The 23,781-nt window shown below is 34.2% G+C and overlaps 1 protein-coding gene across 1 annotated transcript; it reads left to right on the plus strand.

Moving 5' to 3' along the window:
• Nucleotides 1–20,364: 20,364 nt before the first annotated feature.
• LOC134844714 (uncharacterized) lies at nt 20,365–23,207 on the plus strand. The gene is made up of 4 exons (XM_063861528.1): nt 20,365–20,584; nt 21,507–21,908; nt 22,802–22,970; nt 23,170–23,207. The coding sequence occupies exons 2-4, from the start codon at nt 21,714–21,716 to the stop codon at nt 23,205–23,207; spliced, it is 402 nt and encodes a 133-aa protein (XP_063717598.1). The 5' UTR covers nt 20,365–20,584; nt 21,507–21,713.
• The last annotated feature ends 574 nt before the right edge of the window (nt 23,208–23,781 follow it).

Genomic DNA, 23,781 nt, shown 5'->3' on the forward strand with positions numbered 1-23,781 from the left:
TATACAATCGACAGTGAAACCTTCAGTTATTCAAAAATTCACAAATGGACTACCAAACATTTAGACCAGAAACAACATCAAGACAAACAAATAAGCAAAAGACATCAAACAGAAATAATTTCTCAGATCATAACTAGAATTTTTTCCAAAAATTCAGATCAACAAATCTCCCAATACTAATCAAAATCAACCACAATCACAAAATCAAATTGTGCCACAACAAACATCAAAATCAGTATTTTTAACGACCAGCCACGAGCTACACTGGATCGTAGCGAAAATTACCCATTTTTTCCAACAAAAAAAACATCGCAAACAAACATGTTAGAAATCAACCACATTACTCAGAAGACGAAGAATATTATTATCAAAATCAACAATTTCGCACAAATAATCATCACAATAAGTAAAACATCGATCAACCAGATCCTTTATATCAACCAGATCTTTTCGAAACATATACACGAAACGAACAAAGGCAAACAACACATCACCCAACCCCATATAATAATAATTTTCAATCACAAAACCCAGTGAAAACACAAAATTATCTACCAACTCAAATGCAAAATGAAAGTCCACTACATATTATCTACAACAACATGAAATAACAAAAACTCAACCTACAAATTTCTCTCAAATAACAAATGCCGCAGAATCACTACAAATGACCGTGAATCCATATCTTATGGGTGGATCCTCAATATCTTCAAATAAGCCATTAAGGGTATTCACAACAACAGATCCCGAATAATCCGTAAGGACTATTTAAATGCAGTGACAGCAAATTTGATTTTAAATTTAGGACCTGAACCAGTAAATACACCGATTCATCAAAATTGGATACATACACGCACAGCTCTAATCCAAACCAGACTTGATGGCGAAGCCCAAAAATGGTTTTTAGTTTTACCTACTACTTTTATTAAATCAGATTGGAAAAGATTCAAACAAAAATTTTCGACTCCAAAAGAAACAAACAACATCAAAGAATTTTATGCAATAAAATTTGTAGAATCCCAAACGAAACAATTAAACAACCAACAGTTAGAATTGAAATACTAGTAAGAAAACTATATTCCCTTAATACAAATGATCATAAAAAAACTAAAATTACAAAATTTTTAATGATAACTCTAACACCTCAATTACGAAAAATAGCAATAAAAGAGAGAGCATCACATCCATCTTCAATTCGAGAACCCAATTTAGACTTCAGAAAATTAGTAGATAAACTAGAACAAACGAAAATCACTATGAAACTGGAAGAAACAGAAAACTTAATACAACAATATGTAAATAATATCCAAACCCTTACTTCACAAATAATTAATATTCATGACTCTGACACTGAACTGGATGAAAAAATCACTCAAACAATAAATATCTACGAGAAAAATCCAAATTTTTTAAGGCAAACCACCGTTCAAAAAATGGTGTAACTTTTGCCGTAGATACGGACACAGCATTGCTGAATGTAGACAAAAACAACAAGATAATCAAAACAAACCGCAAAAACACAGAGAACCAAACAAATCTTCTTACCAATACATGAAAAAAGACCAAAACTACCCAAAAAAAAACATTCACAGTAACAACAGTTCAGGCAAACCACTCCCTGGCAATTATAATATCTCTAGACAAAAGTCACTCTACAAATATAACTATCGAGGAAGATCTCCGGATCGACGAAATTCACGAAATTCTCACAGAAAAGATATAGTCGATCAAACAGTCAAAACAATCCATATCAAAATAATTATTCAAGATCAAATTCAAATTTGAAGCAACTATTCGAACTTCGTTAAAAACAGTTCCCGTTCATACTCTGCTAAAATATACTATTCAAACGATAGATCCAGAAACTCCGCAAACAGTAAAAACAGAAAATATTCAAATAATAGAAACAGACAGTATCAAAACAACAGATCACGAGACTATTCAAACAATAGATCAAACTACCATAGATCAAATTACAAAAACTATCGAAAAGATAAAGTGACAATTTCCAAAATAGTAACTCGTATTATCAAAATCGACAAAGAAAGTTTTCTCAGTCACCGCACAGAAATAATACACAATTTCAGAAGTCACAACAAAACTATAGAAGTAGTACGCCTAAACATCGAAGACAAATTAACCAATTACAATCAACTGAACAAACTCAATCAGACCCTCCCGGTATTGATAACACAGAAACCACATAATTACATCTAAATCACGTAACTTGCAAATCCACAGTCGATGAAAGCAGAACAGAAAATATACTTTCAATAAATATACTTCAGATTGAAAACGAATACGAAACACCAATAGAATCGAATTATTACCAAAATAATCATGACAACTTCCAAAACCCTGAAAATATTTAAGAAATAATAGACTATACTGAACAAGAATTTAAAGGAAGTTCCAGCACAAACGAAATATATAAAAATTCATCAAACAAAATACAACTACCCAAATAAAAAATTTGGACAATACCACTTTTTTAGAATATCCGAAAAAAGTTGTGGATTTTCAATCAACAGACCTCGAAATTGATTATTTAATAGACTCAGAAGCAGAATCAAATATAATAAACATTCCCACCTGGAATTAAAATCAATTTCTACATCCAAAATTGACACCCTTAAAAACCTCAAGCAAATTAGCTACAGCACAGTGATCAAATTTAACAAATTTTCGAAAAACCCAAATAATCCTTATTCCTAACCGAACAATGGAACAAAATAAACTCTTAACCAAACCTTTCAAACAAACATTCCATATCACAGATATAAAACACAATATTATTGGACTACCATTTATCACCAAACTTTTCCATACTATTAATATTTTAAATAGTAAAATACACATAGAAGACAAATACACAAAAATTAAAAATTCATCACTAACATTTATTCAATGACTAAATAAACAAGCGCCATTTTTCTGAAAATTTTACCCCATATATAACCTAGAACAAAAACACCTGGAACCACTAGCAGGATATGTATACTACTTTTCAATAAATCAACTCCATCAATATAATTTGAAACAAAACAAATAACGACTATATATGTCAGACTTTGAATTTAAGCCAATTCACAAATTTTTCCGAGTAACAATCTCATCCATCAACTACACGAAAAACACAAATTCAGATAAAATTTCACTACTTGTATACAATAATTCTCCATACAAAATAACATTACCTCTATGACTTCTAGGTTATTGCGAAACAAATAAAACAATCTCTACCACATTAGAAGTAGCATATAGAGTAAAATATATTTTGAAATTATTAGATAAATGCCAATCAACTATTCTTAAAGAAGAATTGTCAATTAATAATACAATAAGTGATAAAAAACGAAACACAGACTATTTTACAAAAACACCTTAAATTAAACCGACATTCCAGATATCAAAATACACCAAGGAACATCAAAAATTCCTCACAATGTTCAATTTTCAACACTCTCAAATTACGCAAAAAGAATTTGAACAACTAGCCGCACTATTACTAAAATACTTAAATGCTTAAGCCACATCCAAATTTGATGTTGGAAAAGTAAATTCACCATAACATCTACCTCTGAAACCTGACAAAATTTTCAAAAAGCAACGAGCAATTAAAGTCCCAATTCACTTGCAAGACAACTTAAAAAGATTACTAGATATTCTGGAACAAAATGAAGTGTTTTCCGCAGTGAATATGAAGAACAACCAACAATCATAAATCCCGTTTTTATTTTAGCTAAAGAAGAATCATTAAAAATCGTACTAGCTGCAAGATATCTGAATTCACTAATTGATGAACCTAAATGTAATTGGCCTACAGAACCAAAGCATTCAAGTAATTCTGCCAAAGATAAACGGAAAATATTTCACAACCGCTGATATGAACAGTTCTTACAATCAAATGCCACTAGATGAACAATCAAGACACTTTACAAAATCCGTCCTTGGAAACCAACAATACGATTTTAATAGACTTTTCTATGGAATTTCCATAGGACCAGCAGCATTCTCAGCATTTATGAGTAAGATTTTTTGACCACTCATTCTCAGTAAAAAGGTAAAAACATATTTAGACGATGTTTTCATGCAATCACAGACAAAAAGCGATTTGTGTACTTTCTTCGAAAAATTTAATCAAATACTACTAACAGAAAACATAAAAGCAGCCCAGGATAAATCATATTTTTTTCTCACCCGTGTAAAATTCCTAGGACATATTATCGAAGGAAATACAATCACTCCATTAAAATCCCTCATAGACGCAATCATCAAACTTCAACCACCATCAAATAAAAAGAAAATCCAAAAATTTCTTGGAATGCTCAATTTCTTAAGTAAATACGTTTATAAAATGCAACTATATTTAAGACCATTTTATAACATTCTCAGGCAACAAAATGATGTTGAATGGAAAACAGAAAATCAGAAAAGATTTGAAGAAAGAAAAACAATTCTCACTGAACAAATATCAGAACCACACAAACCATTTTTTTCTATGTGCGACGCCTCAAATTTTGGCATCCGCGCAGCATTATTACAATCACACAGTAGAACAAATAAGATGAATCTTATTTCAGCAAATTTGAGACTATTCACACAAGTTGAATTTAGACTTTCTACATTTATGAGAGAATGCACAGCAATAATATACACTCTCACAGAATATGAATTTTTAATACTTGGTTCAAAACATCCAACAGTTCTCTTTACAGATCATAAACCTATAATTTTTTTCACACAAAAATCAAACCCAAACCATAGAGTTTACAGATTTCAATTAATTTTAATGAAATTCCCAAAGCTACATATATTTTGGACAGCAGGAAAAAATCTTGCACTACCAGACACACTTAGTAGAAATACACCACCTGAATTATCAACAAGAAAAACAACAGTAGAAATACGACAAAATATTGAGTTTTTCCATGCAAAAGATGAAACATCACCAAAACTAGAATGCAAATACGCAGTAAAAACCGATTTTGATCAAAAACAGATAAATAACTTACAACAATTTCCATTATGTTTGGATTGCCAAAACAATCACTTCCAAGTAGACCTTTTAGGAAACTCTACGTTTAAACCAATACCATTTTCATCATGGATCAAAAACAATACACAATAAAAACCATTCAAACAAAAAATGTACAAGACAGACCTATTCCTTTTAATAGAAAAAGAAAGTTTAACTGATAATAGAAATTGATCAGGACTCCCAGATACCGACTCAAAGTACACAATAAATCCAGTTTTTAACCTCCATGACCCTCCTGATAGCATACCTCTCTCAAATTTAGAAATCAAAAATATCCTTCTACCAAAAACAGAGAAATGAACACTTGAGGTACTACAAAAATACCAAAATCTAGTTATTAGACAATTAAAGTCTTGGCACACTTATAAAACAAAACCCATAAAGGCAGATATCACAATTCTAGGAAATAAAATACTTCTAAGATACTTTAGAAAGTTTAACAAGATATCCATTTTTGAGAACACAAGTTTTTTAGAATATCAAACATCGGAATTGAAAGTACCATGTTTACCAATATGTATAATACTCCTAGCATTTCACATTTCACCTTCCTTAAATAATAAAAGACATGCAGGATCAGAAAAAACATACTCAAATTTCATCCAAAACTTTTACCTTCCAAATGCACCAATTTGGATTAAAGTATTATGCAATGATTGCATGACATGCCAATCAAATAAACCATACCCACATCAAAAGCAAATAGCAGAAAAACGAGATTTTAAAGGATAAAGTTTATACTTTAACCACCGAATATCATTTGACACAAAAGAACCAATATCGCCCTCTTCGGAAGGAAACTCACATATAATGTTCATAGTTGACTCATTCACACACTACGTAGAATTTAACCCAGTACCTCATTGTAACGCTTAATATGCATATAAAACGCTTTATAACACTGGATAGCGAAATACGGATTGCCAGAAAACCTTGTCACAGACAATGGCACCGAGTTCATTAACAATGAAATTATTACATTATGCCATCTATATAACATCAAACACAAAGTACGATCATCTCATGCCCCTTGGACTAATGGTTAGTCGAAGGAATGAACTGTTCATTGCAAGAATATCTCAGATGTATCATAAATGGAAACGATACAAAATAAACTGAATGGTCAACAGATGTAAAATTATTCCCCTTAGCTTATAATTCACAAATAACAACAACCTTAGGACTATGAATCTATGAATTGGTTTTTAATCAAAAGCCACGAAAACCAATAATGTTCACAGCAAACTCCTCAAAAAACGCACAAAGCTATTGCCAACCAACAAAAGAATCAATGTGTTTTAATCTACCATTACATACACACGATGAAGATCATTTTCATCACCCACAAACTTTGAAATTAGCCTTCGGCACACATACCGATGGGATTTTAAACAGAGATAAAAAACACAAAGGAAATTTATCAAAAAATAGCAAAACAAAAACATTTAAAAAGAGAGAATATTCATTCCCAAATAAATTCACGCCACCTACAAATTTAAACATTGGAACATTCGTCTTACTTCCAAGTTTTGTAGTACAAAAAAGAATATCAAAAAGTTACAACCAATCCCAAAAGGACAATTTCAGATTACTGACAAACCCACTGATGTAACATATAAACTTATTGATTCAAATAAAAAAGAAATTGATCAACACCAAAACAATCTTTTACCATACTACCCAAAAGAATACGCCCTTCGCGAACTAACACAATTATACTCCTTTAAAGCAATTAAAATTGTTCACAATAACTCAGACAAAAGTCAAGAACAAACAATTGATACAAATTCCTTATAACAAATTTTAGAAACAAAAAATAACGAAAACACTCGACAAAAAAACCCCAAGAAACAAAAAATAAAGAAATACCTCAAAAACAAAGCAAAAAAACCAAAAATTAAAAGAAAACATTTTACCACAGGACATAAAAGAAACCTCTCAAAACCGACAATCATCACGACTTCGAAATCAACCACGAAAAGATTATATAATACCTTCATTCCACAATCTAAAATATTAAAGAAAGTTGAATTCAAAAAACTTCTCTCAGATTAATTATCATTCTTGAACCTTTCGAAATATAATCAATTCTTTTTTTCTTTTTCTTCAAAATCATGCTGACACCCTTGAAGAACTAGATCAACTTTAGCCAATCAGAAGCTGTCTAAACAGCACTTCATTTGACACCACTTCTCTAGCCGACACTTTGCAAACTTCAAACATATATATATATAACTATAACTAAGGACCTCCAGGTCAAAAATAAGCAACACGCTCTTATTTGACAACCGAAATAAACAGAATTTAAATATTACAACCCTCCCCTATAAAATGACACAGAAATCAACAATATTGTCCCAACTAATACTCCGAAATTCCTTTGAGAAAAAATATTAAATAAGCCTAAAGAAAAAATAAGACATGATCATCTAGCCTAAAGTATGAATAATTCTCAGATATCCCCGGTCAACCAATAAATAAAAACAATATCAAAAAGCTTGCTCTTAGACCTCCAGACTTCTCTTCACCAAAAACTACCCATACTCAACCCACTTGTCAAAAATCAAAAAACAATCTGACGACACTCAAACTTTGCCTCAACAAGATAAATTTAATACGGCAAGAACGAATCATTTCTCAAATATTTTTTTCCAAATCAGTCAGTATTCTTAAGAAAATGATCTCAAAATTTTTTTCAATAATGTCAATCTTTTTTCAAATCATCATATTTTTCAATATAGATACTTTCGAATTATTTCTCTTTCTCTTTCTGATTTTTTTGCAGTTTTTTCATAACTTTCTACTTACTCTACAAAGCCTACCTCAACCTTGCAAAAGTTTTTGACCACCTCCTCATGTACGATATTTTAACAATTATCTTAATGTTAAAACAACTCTTCAACAAGAAAGACATTTCCTTCTTTTATTAATAATTTTTACATTTCTGATTTCCCTAATTCTGACAATATGCAAATGTATAAGAAATTCATTAATAACCTTTGCATTAGGAACAATATTTCTAATCAGTTTCATAGAAGAATTTTATAATCAACATAAATTTTCTTCATAGTTAATAACTTTAAAGAACCTTTCAAAATTGCTAATCAACAACCCACACAACAATTCTCACCAGATGCAACTTCCCAGGAATCTCCAACAACACCAACATCCAGTCAGACAAACCACCCTCAACCATCAACACGTATTTCATTTCAAGAAAACCCATAAACATTTGAAGAAAGACATTCACTTTTATCACAACATTTAGAACCCGTAGTTCGTCACGCACCACTAAGTGAACCACAATAAGAAAGAACATATAATATATAGCCCCCCTCTTCAGCAGGACCTTAAAAGAGCAAGACACCCTAGTCAAAACCAAAATAAACCTACAAATAATAGACAAATCATACATCCACGACGAAATAGAAATTTTACAACTCCCAGAGTTCATTTTAATATACCCAACTCCGAATCCCTTACACCGTTCCAGCAGTACATTTCAAAGTATCCCCCCACCATTACAACCTAGCTCACAGCAAAACACTCCGAACATACCATCGGACTACTCAGGATCAACCCCTACATCCGAACAAAGTCGTGAAAATCCCTTGAATCCCCCAACTTCATCACAACGTCTCCCACATTGGATGACACAAGCTTTCACTCAAGGTGAACCAAACTTGGTAAATGGACCAACAGAAATCTCATCAGAAACATCTTTGTCACTACCAAAACCCCCTCACTCCCTTCAACCCTTTCAATAAGTCAGATATCATAACATCCTTTCCCCCAAATTTTTCTACCAATTTAGAAAATAGATATAAATAACATTTATCCAATAATACACCACTACGATTAGATTGGAATACATTCGTAGCACCCTTCTTTTATTTGGTCAACATCTTGACAGCAGCAAACTACATAATTGGGCACTTAACAGATTACAACTTAGACACGATATTCGTAGAGACAAACAGGAACACAACATTCAAATCCTTACACAAGACAACATAACATTCAAATTCGAAATAACAGTAGAATTAAACAATTTAGTACATTATCCTCTCCCTCTAGCTCCACCAAAAATAACAGCTCAATCATTAGCTCCCCCATTTATCACAACAGAAATTATCTATAAATACGATAGATATACAAAAAAGACACTTGGATACATTACATTCTATAATCCTTATTCAGGACTATCCTACACATGTATTTTTAAATCATTTTTCTCTTCCAAACCCTACGTCTTTTTAAATTTTCAGAAACAACAAATCACAGAAACCCTTCACCTCGAACAGGACCCCAAGATTTATTAGTCACACACTATGACTGTAAAGAAAATGAACAAAAAAACACTAGATAAATACGCCATAAATTAAGTAACCCAATGCGAATCTGAACCACAAGAAATAGAAACAACGAACATAATAGCGGCACTTTATTCAAAAGCTAGAGCTACAACATTGACAGGATACAAGTTTACAGCAACATTCTCAGAGAAAAAGTACAATGTTCTCAAGTCTTAAATGGAAACAAAAATAGACTTGATCACGAATCTTTCTATCAAAGTAATAATGAAAGGCTTTCACATATTAGCTCTGAAGATTGTAAAAGCGAACTAAGTAGAAACAATTTAACCACAAATAAAGGTACATGTAGAAAACTAGTGCATTTTCAAGTTTTTCCAGACTTTGCACACCAAGCAGAACTTAAAAGATGCAAAGATAATAATAAAATTAGATGACAAATACCCATTCCACGGCGCACATGGACGATTAACTTATGATCTCCATGATAAAAAGTGGATACCACACATTGGAATTAACAACGCTTCAAATTGTAAAATTATGTTGTTTGATTGGAAAATCCAATAAGAAAAAGTACAATTAACACGAGATTTAAAAGACGAGACTATAATTTATCAAGGAGTCCAATTAATTTGTAAAAACAACCAAGGGTATTGCGATCCAACAACTAGAACACAAGCAACAATTGTTTGGTTCCCCGACGACACATGTAACACATTTCAAGTTGCAAAAACACACGCAAGAATGGTTAAATTTCTTCAAAGTTACTTCATTGAATCCATTACTTATGATGAAATAAACCCTGAAAAAATCAGACCAAATGATCAACATTTCAAAAACACTAAAAATATAGAAAACAAACTAACACGTTTTCAAATCTACCCAGAAAGAACTCGCCTGCAAATATAACCATTACGAGGCCAAATTCTGCACTGGATAGGAGCACGATTTTGTGTCTGTATGTTCCTGGATTTCAGAGACAAGTCTTTAAACATGTGAAAATTTTGTCGGAATGATCAAAGAAAATTAAAGAACAAAAAAAGAACAAGGGGAGCGTCCTTTTTGCGGAATCCGCTTACAATGCACAAAATGCACAGTTTGGCCTCGTAATGACATCCCACTTTATAAAACACAATACTCTGAAATCCTTGGCGAATACGAAAAAGGTTTCGACATGAACACAGGAAATTTGAAAATTATACCAGATTTATTATAATTTATTATATAGTTTATTATCAAAAAACAATGAAACTTCATACACGCTTACAAGAACTATCACTTATGAACATCACCTATTTTGGTGCAATTCTCTATGACATCAACTTAGCTATGAAATTGGATTACACAATAAGTAGAATTTTTTCAAGAAAATTCGTTATCAGAACTAGAAACGCTTCATCACTTATGTGAACTTGAACGAACACAAATTCTACAATCACTTGCACCTGCAGTATTAAAAAAACACAAATTCTACAATCACTTGCCCTTGCAGTATTAAACATTCCTTAGGCAGGATATTTGCTATCAGGAAATAGATCAAATTTTATTGAGTACGAAGGAAATTTAATATGGTATTACACATGTACGAAAAAAGTATTACCATTATATGTATTCGAAAATAAGAGATGTTACAAAAAAATTCCCATACTCTACAAAAATAAAGTACATTTTGTTGACACATTTTCTAGAAGAACATACTTTTGGGATACAGCCGTCCCATGTGGATCTGAAAATAGCCACAGTATTGTACAATTAAACCCCGATGAAGATAAATATTATCTTCTCACACCATACCCAACACTTATGCCATCATTAAAGAAAATTTCACCTTAAAGTATTAAAATTATCGCTAGAAACCCAAATATAGATCTACAATCAATAGATATGTACTCTAGATCAGATATACGACATCACATCCGCACACACAAATTTTTCAGATACTCTTCACAAAAATGGACACAATACAAAGACAATCCAACAAACAAAATTTACCAAAACCTGCAGAAACTGCAGAACTTTCAGACATCTACATACAAGACTACAGTGGATACCTTGAAGATACAAAAGATTACCATTATCTAAACGGTAGAAAAATACTGTACACAAGTATTTCAATGTGTTTCAGTATTTCAATTTCCCCTGTCAATATCTTCAGTTTTGTAAACCTTTTAAATGAACTACTCGCCTTCCTAGGGTAGCCCTACTACATCTTGGAAAGAGTGAATATTTTATATGCATTGTTCTCAATTTCGAAAGGAATTTAAAATACATGCGCAATACACACTCAAGTAAACAAACAAGCAGGTGTAGCACGCATACTCTTCGCAGGATTTTTCGGAATATTTTCAACTTCAACTAACAAAATAATTTTAGACGCTCAAATAAATGAATACAATAAGAAACTATCAACTACACCCAATACATATGATAATTCACATGACACTAGAAACACAACACTTACTGCACCACAATTACATACATTACAAAATAACCATTCATTATCTATAGTACCACGAAATTATAGCAACATATCCCAGACAGAGCACATATCAAAAAGTCATAGATAACCACAAAGTCCAGTTACCCACATTGTAGCACAACAACTGAATGTAGACGAAACATATGATTAAATTATAGAACAACCACATACCACGAGTTTCTCTTCTCAGAACAACCATTTTTTTAGCTCACGATGAGCCGCCAGATTGGATCCCTCAACCGTTAACTTTCATACCCATCCAACCTCCAACTTCACTCCCAAATCACCTCACTTTTTGACTTCCCTCCCTTCCCTGAACCATCATATACTAAAAATTCACCAAGCATGGACTCAGACAACACTTCAGTGAACGCAGTTTTTGTCACCATTTTACAATTTAATAACTCCGATATTGAAACCCCCGATGAATTTGCAGACTCCAAACCTAGCCCATCCACTTTTTCCCAACTCCCTTTCAACCCATCCAGACTAGATTCACCGATGAACCTTCCTAAGCCCCTTCCTCCTATACTGATGCAACCCCAATCTACTCCCCAATGACCAACGACCCACCTGATCACTCTAGTCCCGTTGACACCGAACTTGAAAACGAATTAGATAACTTCATAGCCCTTCATCATCAATTACAACACCCTAACACACTAACCATCCATAACCTTTTACAGACCATAACTTCCTCAGAATCCTCCAGCTCTCCATCCACTACTAGAGAAAAACGAGCCCAACGAGTTTTTTAACGAAAACTCCCCAATTCTCCGTTCACTTCTAATCCTCGAACAGCTCAAACCTTTATGGATCATCCACTTCATACTAACACAAAAGAATTTCTCCAAGTATGTATACCGTTTTGTCCACAATACACTTAATATCACTCAAATCCTAACAACGATCAACCAAATTACGTTTACGAAAATGCACTATTTCCCACGCTTTCATGGACCTCATTCTATCACTTCAGTAACCCATTATCACTCCCATTATATAATAATCCAGGCAATAATGAACTATGTCAAACTAGGCTATATCATCTCACTATAGCATTTCACGAAAAACAAATCACAATTAGGGATTTAACCAAACGCTTAATAGATTCACTGCACAAAAAGCTAATAGATTTTCAATTAACCATAATGATCACGCCATTGCACGACTGCACGACCAAATGAAGATACATTTTCAACTGACGATAGTAACGCAAACCCCCAACTAACTGAATTTTTCATCAAATCCTCATATATATTTACCATCAACTCCATGAATAAAAAATATGACCACATTATGTCCACAGCACTTCGCGACACAAAAGCTTACGACTCTTATTTCAGTAAATTTAACCATTTCTCATTAACTTTTAATTTATTAACACCAAAAGAACGCGACTTACACTGCCCACACCAAATTATGCTACGCACAATCAAACTGACACATACACTTACTACAAATTCATACACAACTAATACACCATCAAAACAACCACACCATCGATTTCAATTTATTAGCTCCAAATAAACTTCACCGTTTTTCCTAAACTTTACATATTGTATCAAAGACACTAACTTACAAGGAATCATTAGAAATTACAACCCTATCCGACAAATGTATATATTCTGCCCACTAACCCGAACTTTTAATGTTGATGAATCCCGTCCACTATTTGTCCCACATGAATAAACACAGGCCGTTGAAATCACAATTCTAGAATACGTTCATAACATCAAATATTATCATAAGCTTTATAACCTCATTCAAAACACACCGCATGGATTCTCACCAAGTAGTGAAGAACACAAGATCATCGAAGCACTTGAACTGCTTTGGCCATTACTGCAAACTAAAAATATCACCCGCTTACTTGCTAAACTTCTAACAACAACAGATGTCATTCACGATATTTTTCCAAATGGATTTTTTGCTGATGATTAAGTAAGTATAATTATGTATTTTCACTAATAAATTCAGAACACAACTAACCGATCTATATAAATGTTTCACTTCTTTTTAGATCTCATCACACCATCATCTAAAACAGACAAAAACATATAAAAATGAAAACTTCTTTATAAAAATTCCAAAACTCGTATTACAAAACGCAGTAAAATTACAAAAGCAGTTAAAATTTCTCACAAATAGCAGTAAATTCATAGATAACCCTTTTAATTAGCAGTAAATTATAAATTAGAATTTCCCAAAAGCAGTAAAATTAAACTTTCAATGCAGTAAATTCATAAAAAAAAACGCAAATAAATTCATATAAATACTAACCTTTTTACAAGACGCTTCTTTTATAAAATTTGAATCATTCACTCGCCCATAAATTCTTTCCACAATCGCACAGCTCGCCCACGAAGAATTGTTTAATTTATGAATTTTATGTTTTAACTTTCACTGATAACAATTCTAACCAGTTTTCACCCGTTGCAAGCTTTCCTTTAGCCCAGTTAATCAATAACCAACGCAGCTTAAAAAAGTCACAAAACCACAAACTAATAGCATGACTAAGAAAAAAAGCCCGCAGTACCCAAACCAGACTGAAATCAGAAAAAAAACTGGATAAATTATTCTTTTGAAGACCACTTTCAAGTCTTATCACAACCAAATAAAACACAAAAAAGTCGAAAGACAAAACCAAACCAAAAGATTGAATTTTTATAAAAACGAAACAAAAAGTTGAACACAAAAAGAAACTCTGCACAAAGAGACCTAAAGTTTATACCCCACTACTGGCCTCACCAACCAAAGGGACCTCTTGAACATGCTCTATAGCCGGCCTAAACTACCGTGCTACATCACGCTTTGTGACCCACACTCTGTTTTTGCCGAGAGTTGCTCTAGTGTGAGCGACTCTTTAAAAATAAACAAACTAATATAAAAACGCTTTGGCGATAACTATTAAAAACAAATCATAACTAGAACTAAAATTTAAAAAGAAATTTATATATTTAAAAGATGACTGCAGTGTGTATGGATTTCGCAAAGCCCAACAGACGAGAAGCAAAGAAGGTGACAACCCAATCACATTCCAACTTCGGAATGGCAAGTATACTTGATTTGCTGCCTAAAGTCACTGACTCAAAGGATTTAGAGTATGGACTCAACATCGCAGCAAAGGGAAACCAATGAACCAGACCAATGGCCATCTCGATATTGACTACAGGTACAAATCCTAAAATCCTACTCACTTGGCACTTCACCCGAAAAAGTCAAACTTCACAATGCACGCAGTCTCGCTCCAAATTTAACGAAATCGATACATCATTGCATCGATCAGAAGTCTTGACACAATCACACAAAACTACCACGATCAACGAGACCCATCTAGAAGATACGAACATAAACATCTCCCTCCGTCAAACACGAACAGTCACACTTCCCCTTTCTCCAAGAAGTCAATGCTCGCACCTTCAATAAGAAACTACATCACCAGTCCTTCACTACATTAAACATTTAAAAACTAGAAACTCTCTAAACCCCGGATGGGCGGAATCAGTTCTAAACTAGAATTCATAAATGGTTACAAACATAAATCTCTAATTATAAAAAATATTCTTAACTAACCAATCATATTCCATAACTAACAGTTACACTTATTTGTAGGTGCTGAAACTACTTGTAGTTTCAGCACCAGAGCAATTTGAATTAAACTTAGAATACAGTTGTTCTCCTTCTGGAAACTAACTCGCATAAACCAGTATACACTAGATCTATTGAGACTAGGAGATATATGAGTAAGATTAAGATTGGTATTAGACTAAGAAGTTGCACAAATCTATCCATCCGAAAAAAAGATAGCGTGACGAACAGACGGTTTACCTTATCTGAAATTAATCTATGAGTACAGTCAACCGTACATAACTCAATATTTCAAACAGAAAAAAATCTTTAGAAAATTGAACATTAATTTATCACAACGCGAGTTTGGGTTGAAATGTTTTGTATCACACCAAAAAAAAATCTGAAGTCTAAGTATTAAATTTTTTTGCAGTTAGTAGTGCAGTTACTATAAGTGATTCGTTTTTGGGAACGTATTAATCTGGCTAGATAACACTCTCCAACTGACTTCAAAATAATTATGTTTTGGTACTCAGTTTTTTTAACTTATTTTTCCTTTTTTCCTCTCTTTTCTTTTTGGGATCACCTTGTCTTTCTGGACGTTTTCTTATCCGAGCTCTCATATGATGATTTTTCTTCTCGTCCATCAGGTCATTGGCCTAGTTTCCCGTTTACCCACTTATTTTCCTTCCTCCATTTCCATGAACAATGAATGTTGAGGCGCTTCCGGGTTTTCTATGTCTACAAAGTGGAAGATTTTGTTATCGTGGGCTGACTTATATGTTTATATGCCAATAAATCACGCACTCCAGTAAGCTTATAGTTCCTATTTTTTGAAGAACTGATTCAATGCGGTGTCAGATTGTTCTATATCCTGGGCGACTGAGACAGAAATGTGAAAAATTTTGTTTTCGTGGCGGTGGTGTTTTGCCATCATACACCATCTGGAAACAAATATCACAAGAAGATGCAGCAAGAAACCTACCATGCTACACGGGAGTATACATCAAACCATTGGTAACACAACACTTACACTCCCCTTTGACCTAGGAGGATGGATAGTGCAATTGGCACCATTACTTGTTATGGACGGAAACAAACCAAGATTGTCGATCGAAATGTTCTTCTAAAAACTGGCCTACAACTCCAGCATGAGAAATCAACAAACCAGATGTTAATTTGCCTTCACGTGCCTGTTATGTTATTTTGTACCCATAAAAAACTCATCGGTTAAAAAAACCAAGGACTAGCACCAGATTCGATTGATCATGAAAGCACTTAGTGATAACAGATTTCGAAAAAATTCAAAGCAATACAGCAAAATTGGCAAAGATCTCCCATTCGTTTAAAAAAGGGCAGAACAGAAACTCAAAAAAATCATACACAAAAACACATTACACAATTGAAGAAGTTTAGCGGCAAACAGTTAATCGGTTTTATTATCATTCAGTTATTACGATGACAAAAAATTAGCCAATCAAATTGGCACGGGATTCAAAAAAACTAACACAAAAAAAAAACAAATAAGCCTGCAAGAACAAATACCAGATGCCCACATTGACCTCCTATTGGATAATGTCACCCAAGCGACAAATTAAGTAAAGAGTGGAAAACTACTCGTCTCAATATTGGACCTTAAATACGCGTATGCAGTATGCACAAATCCTGTTGATTTACCAATCAGAAAATGCAAAATAGCGGCTTGCTGGGGGGGGGGGGGGGGTTTGGAGGCTACCATGAGGAACTCCAGATAAGATTATACGGACTCACAGACATACCATTTACACTCTACACAACGCCTGGATTCAGAATTTAAAAAAAAAAAATCTAAATTTTTAGAAAGGAGGGGTTTTGCCTTTGTACCTAATCCAAAAGTACACATGAAGTGTAGACCCACGCGATTTAGCTATTTAATTTCACACAAGTCAGCTCGCCAACAAAAACTACGGTTTTATGACTGACATACAAATTTCGAAAAGCCCCCCCCCCCCCCCCCCGCACTGAATTTTCATGGATAATAATCGATTATATTGGATTTTCATTGTCAGTCTCTATGAAATAACAAAAATAATCGATTATAATCGATTGAAAATGGATTAAAATTATATATTTTTTAAGCAATAAAATCCCCGTATATAATCAATTATAATCGATTATTTTCAAAAAAAAATTATCAAAAGAAAAATAATCCATTTTAATCCATTTATAATGGATTATATTCTATTGATTTAAATCTTTTTGTGTGTTGTTTTCATTTTTTCATAATTTGGTTAAATTTAAGTTAGTTATTTTGTTCTCTCGCTTAATTTCTTTTTTTCCTATTTTCAGTCGAGTTTATGGAAAATTACAAAAAAAATGCCTTTAGATCCCACACCAACTCCCCCCCACGCTTATCCGTACTACAGTTACCTGTCCCGTAGGGGTGTTTAGTGGGGGTTTGGTAAACGCGTGGGAGAGGGTAGTTTGGGTTCAAACCCGCGGAAGGAGGGGACTTGGGTAACGTGGGGGAGGGGGGGTTGAATCTAGGCGGAGGGGTACGCGAGGGGTACGACGTGGGGGGTATGGGGGGATTTGGGGTACGTCGTGGTTGGGGGTACGAGAGGGGATGGGGTACGTGAGGGGGAGGGGGTTACGTTGGGGGGAAGGGGGGGCGTACGTGAGGAACTGGTCAAAAATGCTGTTTTTGGGCAATTTTTGGAAATTTACTACATATTGAAAAATTACTGCATATTGGCCGCCGCTGGATAAACGTGTTCGTTCGAGTTTTGCAGAAATTTGCAAAAATTAGAGTCATTTTTCACCAAATTTAATCAATTTTCATGGATTTTATGTCCAAAAATATTCCATTATATTGAAAACAAAAATGGATGATAATTGATTATAATGGATCATAATGTATTCAAATTTTTCAAAAATAATCGATTATAATGGATCAAAAATCGATTGCGTTGTCTAAATATGCCATGATAATCGATTATATAGACAACATTTTAGTCAACGAAAATCCATTATAATCGATTATTACCCATAAAAATTCGGTGCGGGCCAACACCACATGTTCATGAAAACGGAGGAAGGCGTGGAGGAAAGAAATAGGGGGTGATCGGGAAACCAGCGAATCGGGAAACCCTTGATTGGGGAGCTTATACTTTCCCAGCATTACGAGACCAAACGGTGCTTTTTGAGAAATGTAAGCGGATTCCACAACAAGGACGCTCCCTTTGTTCTTCTTTGGTTCTTTCATTTCGTTCGATCGTTCCGACACAAATTTAATATGTTTAAAGACTTGTCTTTGGGCTCCAGGAACATACAAACTCAAAACTGTGCGCCTATCCAGAGCACAGTTTGGCCTCGTAATGTAAATTAAATGTTTTTACTACTAAGTTTTTGATGTATTTATAATTTTGCGTTTATCGGCATTGAAGGCCAAGTAGCTTTGGTTGACCTTGATAGTTACCAGCCCGCTTTGACCAAAACTTCTTGTCATACAATTTCCATATATGGCAAACTTCTTGTCATACAGTTTCATACAACTCCATACGTACAGAAAAATGTATGAAAACTCTTTGATAAGCATTTTTCCATATATGAAAATTGTATAATTGGTGTTATTCCATAAACCAAAAATTTGATTTTTCGTTTCTAAATTTATTTTCTGAAAACCTTGGATTGTGTTTGTAATCTAACACAAGTGATAAAAACCTTGGCTTACTCAAAGCACCAAAGCTAGGGCGGTCTTGCATTTACAATGCATAGGAAACGACCTGAATTGTCTCACAAATGTTATAAAGAAAGTAACAAACTTTTGAAATTTGGCAAAATCTTTCAAAGATGATTATTTAAAAAATTGAACTTTTAAATTATCAGACCTTGATCAAGGCATACATAAACACGCCATACAAAATAAATAGGAATTTTCTGCGTTTTTGAAAAAAATTGTATAGCGAAAAGGAAAAAACCCAGCATTATTGTATCCAGGACTACGTTATGCACACGAAAAATTAATTTTTGCATGCAAAAATTTTTTTGAAATGTGTTTGTTTGCGTACAAAATTCGGTTTGCGGTAAAAAAAAAATTGGGGTAACTTCAAAATTACTTTTGTGTCGCCATCAAAAAATTGCCAGTCATACAATTTCCATATGTGGGAATTGTATGATAAGAATTTTTTCAAAAAACGAAAACCTCGGTATTTTTTTATCACAAGACTGTTTTAATTATAATCGAACAGCCACAGAAATAAGTTTATATCTATTTTCAGTCATTTTTCGAAATTGTATGAAAATTGTAGACAATCATCTTTCCATGAAACTTGATGTATGGAATTGTGTGATAAGCATTTTCGGTGTATTGAGGTCAACCCGGGAGCTAAGTCATTAAGACTTTAATCGGATGCAGTAGATCTCTGTCGCTGACTTATACTACTTGAACTCAATCAAGTTTGGGTACTATTTTCTCGAGTATTCAAAGTCACATTTTTGAAACGCTCACAGTCACGCCGCAATCTGGTTGGATGCACAAAGTTTGACCCTTTTTCTTTTTCCCTCACCTGAAAATTTTTACAAAAAAAGTTTTTCGTTAACATTAATATGGTTTTTATAAAAATTGTCATGCAGCCTAATTGGGCTGGTCTTTAACCTGGTTTGTTTTAGTGGAAATTCGGCCAAAGTTGCGCAAAATTTTGAGTTATCTTTTTTGGTTTGCACAAGTTGCGACGAACTTTCTAGGGTAAAGAGCGACTTATCTCGTTTAAGACGCAATGGTTGCAACTCAACTCACGTAGCTCTTCAAAGGTTGCTTAAAATGTCTGGTTCAAAAAAAATTACCTTTTTCAGACAAAAATTATCCAGAGAAAGACTGCCAAGCGACAGAAGATCTGTCATCTAGAAATAGATACTGCACGTTCACCTTAAATTGTTCCAACCTTACCAACAGTCTATTCTACAACTGGTCTGTGATTGGCTATGGAGACGGAGACATGGAGAGCGAAATTGATGTGTTCCGTGAACAATTTTTTCCGTGGAATTTGAACGAGGAAACGGTATATAGTTGCGAAATTACCCGAAGACCTGGAGCTGTATTTGACGAACTTGCTTGCTACTTACCATTACGAGAAGAAGTGTTCGGATTCTACAAAAAAATAGAACTCGAATTTACTAAAACTGCAACAGAAGTCGTCGAAGGTTAATTTCTTCTAAGTTGTTATTGTCCACGAAGTAAAAAAATATACCAGCAATTCATATAGCAAAGCTAAATGACAACAAGTATAGCCGGTTACTGTGCAAGTAGCACAGAATGTTCCGACCATAGTCTTTAAGAAACTACAAAAAAATTCCACGCAAAGTCAATTAACTCAAATAAGCTTCAGAAAAATTTAAGTGAAATATTATAACTCGAACCTATCTTAACAATTTCTCAGTGGCAATTCAAAAATGCTCACAAGCAGGGGCGGATCTAGGATTTTCTCGAGGGGAAGGGCGGATTTTCAAAAAAAAATCGAAAATTTTGACGACCTTTTTTTGTTTAGGTCGAGCAAATTGATTTTTCGAGCTCTCCCAAAGCACTGTTTTGTCCCCATTTTTGGCAAATTTTTCTGCGCCGCAGGCAAATTTTTGAAAAAACAGGCCAAAAAGGTGTTTTTAGGCACTTTTTGAAAAAAAATTGACCAAAAAATCGCGTTTTTTCGGCGCGAGCTCCCCCTTCAAAATTAGTACATATTGGCGCCAAAGGCGCCTTTAGAAAAATTTTAGGGTCGGTCGGCCAAAAATGGATTTCTGAAAAAGTATCAAAGGGGGACCCTTTGGGTCGGCAGGGGGTCGAATCCCTGAGGGGGGGGGGGCGTCCACCCCCCCCCCCCTAAATCCGCCCCTGATCACAAAAGGGAGTTTTAAAAAAATCTTATTAGTTTTTTGAAAATGAATCAGCTGCTTGAAAAATTCAAATTGCATCCATTTTTTTTTGTTTTTAAAGACGGAAACTTCAAGATGGTGGGTGGTTTGAATCCATAAGGGGGAGAGAGACCGACCGCGCCCAGCTTTTTCCTTCCCCACTACCGCCTCCTAACTTACTACTATCATCACGTATCTATAGATGATTTTTTTCTAGTGACTAGCACCAGGCAGGCAGAGACAGACCCTGAAACTGGGTGGTCAACTATCTATTTTCACAGAATTGTAGATTCAACTCACAAGGGCATTCGCCTACACACTGAAGCTGGAACTCGATGCGCATAAACTCTCAGATACGGCTTTACCTGCAGAACTATATGCTAACGTTGTCTCTCAATCTTTAAATTTGGTGGTTGGAAGTGTTATGTTAAATGAACGTCTCGTTGAAGCACCATTAGGCAACATGCGATCCTTCGACGAGCGGTATTACATGGACTTGCAATCTGAAATCCCGACAATTAGATTGGAAAACGGGAGTATAGTTGTGAACAAACTGGGGCTAGGTGAAATACTCCAGATGCAACTGGACGCCAACGGATCTCTCACTGTTCTAAGGAAGGTCAGTTTTCAAGCGTAGTTTTTTGTGACGCAATGTACATGACCCCCTAAATGGAAAAAATTTTAGGGGGGAGGGTGAGTAAATTGGATTTCTCGGGAATTTGGTAGCCTCAATTTGGTCTTACTTGACAATATCTATTTTAGCTCACAAAACAGGAAGATTTTTGATGGCTTCTTCGGCGCCATTAATGACTAGTTTTGAAAGAAGAGGGCGCACCGGAAACTTCACGGTGCTTTAGCCAAAAAAATTTGCGAAAAAGTTATTTAAAAAAAGTTAGTCTGAAACTCTTGGTAAGCTTGGGTGACATATGTATTGAACGGTAGCTGGGAAAATCACATTTTTTTCTAGCAGCTAATCGACAAACTGTGGATTTGGTTTTGAAAATCTCCCAAGCCAAGTTCCCAGATATCCGTTCCCAGACCGACTCGCTCCCAGACCTATCAACCCCGACGCCTGTTGAGTTTTTTTTATTCGAATGCAATTAGTTAATAGACTTTTTTAATTGCCAATCGATGAGTTGAAAACAGTTATTTAGGTCGCATGCTTTCAGCATTTTTTTCAAGATAAAATTTTTATAATCTTTGACTCTTTAATGTAATATTTCAGTGTTTGTTTTTTGCTTTCAAAGTTCACTTCAAAGTCATGTGTAAATGAAAGGCAGATAACACTCTCTAATAAAAAAGTGCAAATGGCGCAAAAACGTGAATGAATTAAGTTTCAAAAATAACTTTTATAGAGAATATCGAGCCGAATTAACAACTACTTGGCGTATCTTTTTCTTCTCTATTTCGGTATCAAAAGTAACTTGAAATCAAAAAATCTTAAAATCATATTTTTTCTCTGAAATTGAGAAATAATTGAAAAAAAAAGATTGTCTACCGGCTATTTTGCAGCAGTCGTCCCCTCTGAGTCGGCAGCGCAGGACTCTAAAAGGCCTCGCAGTCGGCACTAGTATGTGGGTTAGTATTCCGGGAGGAGAGAGTGTCATTTTCTCAAATGATGGTCGACTGGTGGTGACAAATGGCAAAACTGGAACAGGAAACGTGACTTATAAGAGCCGAAGTAAGATAGAATTTACCAAGATAAAAACATGTCATAAATTAAATCAGAAAATTCGTCTCAAAGTGGTTAGCGAAACCATCATAAGTTTTATCTTTTAAACCACCTACGAAATTTTCGAAGCTTTTTTAATGTTTGAAACAAATATGAGCTAATAAAATTTTGATATTGAAATTGAAATATGTATTTTTTTTCGTTTCAGAAGCTGCGCTGGGGTCATGTGGCAGTTCAGATGGCTAGTACTTTAAAACTCTTTTGAACTATGATTTTTTCGAACAACAACGTTCAAAAACCACATTTGATGCAAAAACCACCGGTGCCTTTTTGATGCAGCAAAGGACCTGAAAACTTGCAAAGCTCCGAGCCTGCTAGTATAACAGCCAGCTAAGAAAATGTTCAGCGGTTGCCAAACTTTCAAGAACCAGATGTGTTTTAGTTTGCGTCAGTAGAAACAAACTAAACGAAAATGACATGCTGGTTTCGAATTTTAAGCCCATTTTTTTTTCGGGAATTTAGGGAAACAAACGCCTATTTTTAGCTCAGCAGCCCTAAAAAAAATTCTAAGCTGGTTTTGGTGGCAAAGAGAAATTTTGAAAAAACCCCGTAAAAAAAAGAAATTGTCTACATATTTTTTTATTGTATGAGCTCCAGCTACATTCGTTAAGTTATTTGAAGCTTTGGAAGCGTTCTAGAACAAATTGATTTGTTTGTAATTTTTGCAGAAAATATTTTTATTTTGTTGACATTTTCAAGTTTTCGAAGTTAAATATTTGAACTAAAATTGAGGAATCCCTATTATGAAAAAACCGAACGA

The sequence above is a fragment of the Symsagittifera roscoffensis genome, chromosome 4 (genome assembly GCF_963678635.1).
Source record: "Symsagittifera roscoffensis chromosome 4, txSymRosc1.1, whole genome shotgun sequence".
Taxonomy (NCBI): domain Eukaryota; kingdom Metazoa; phylum Xenacoelomorpha; order Acoela; family Convolutidae; genus Symsagittifera; species Symsagittifera roscoffensis.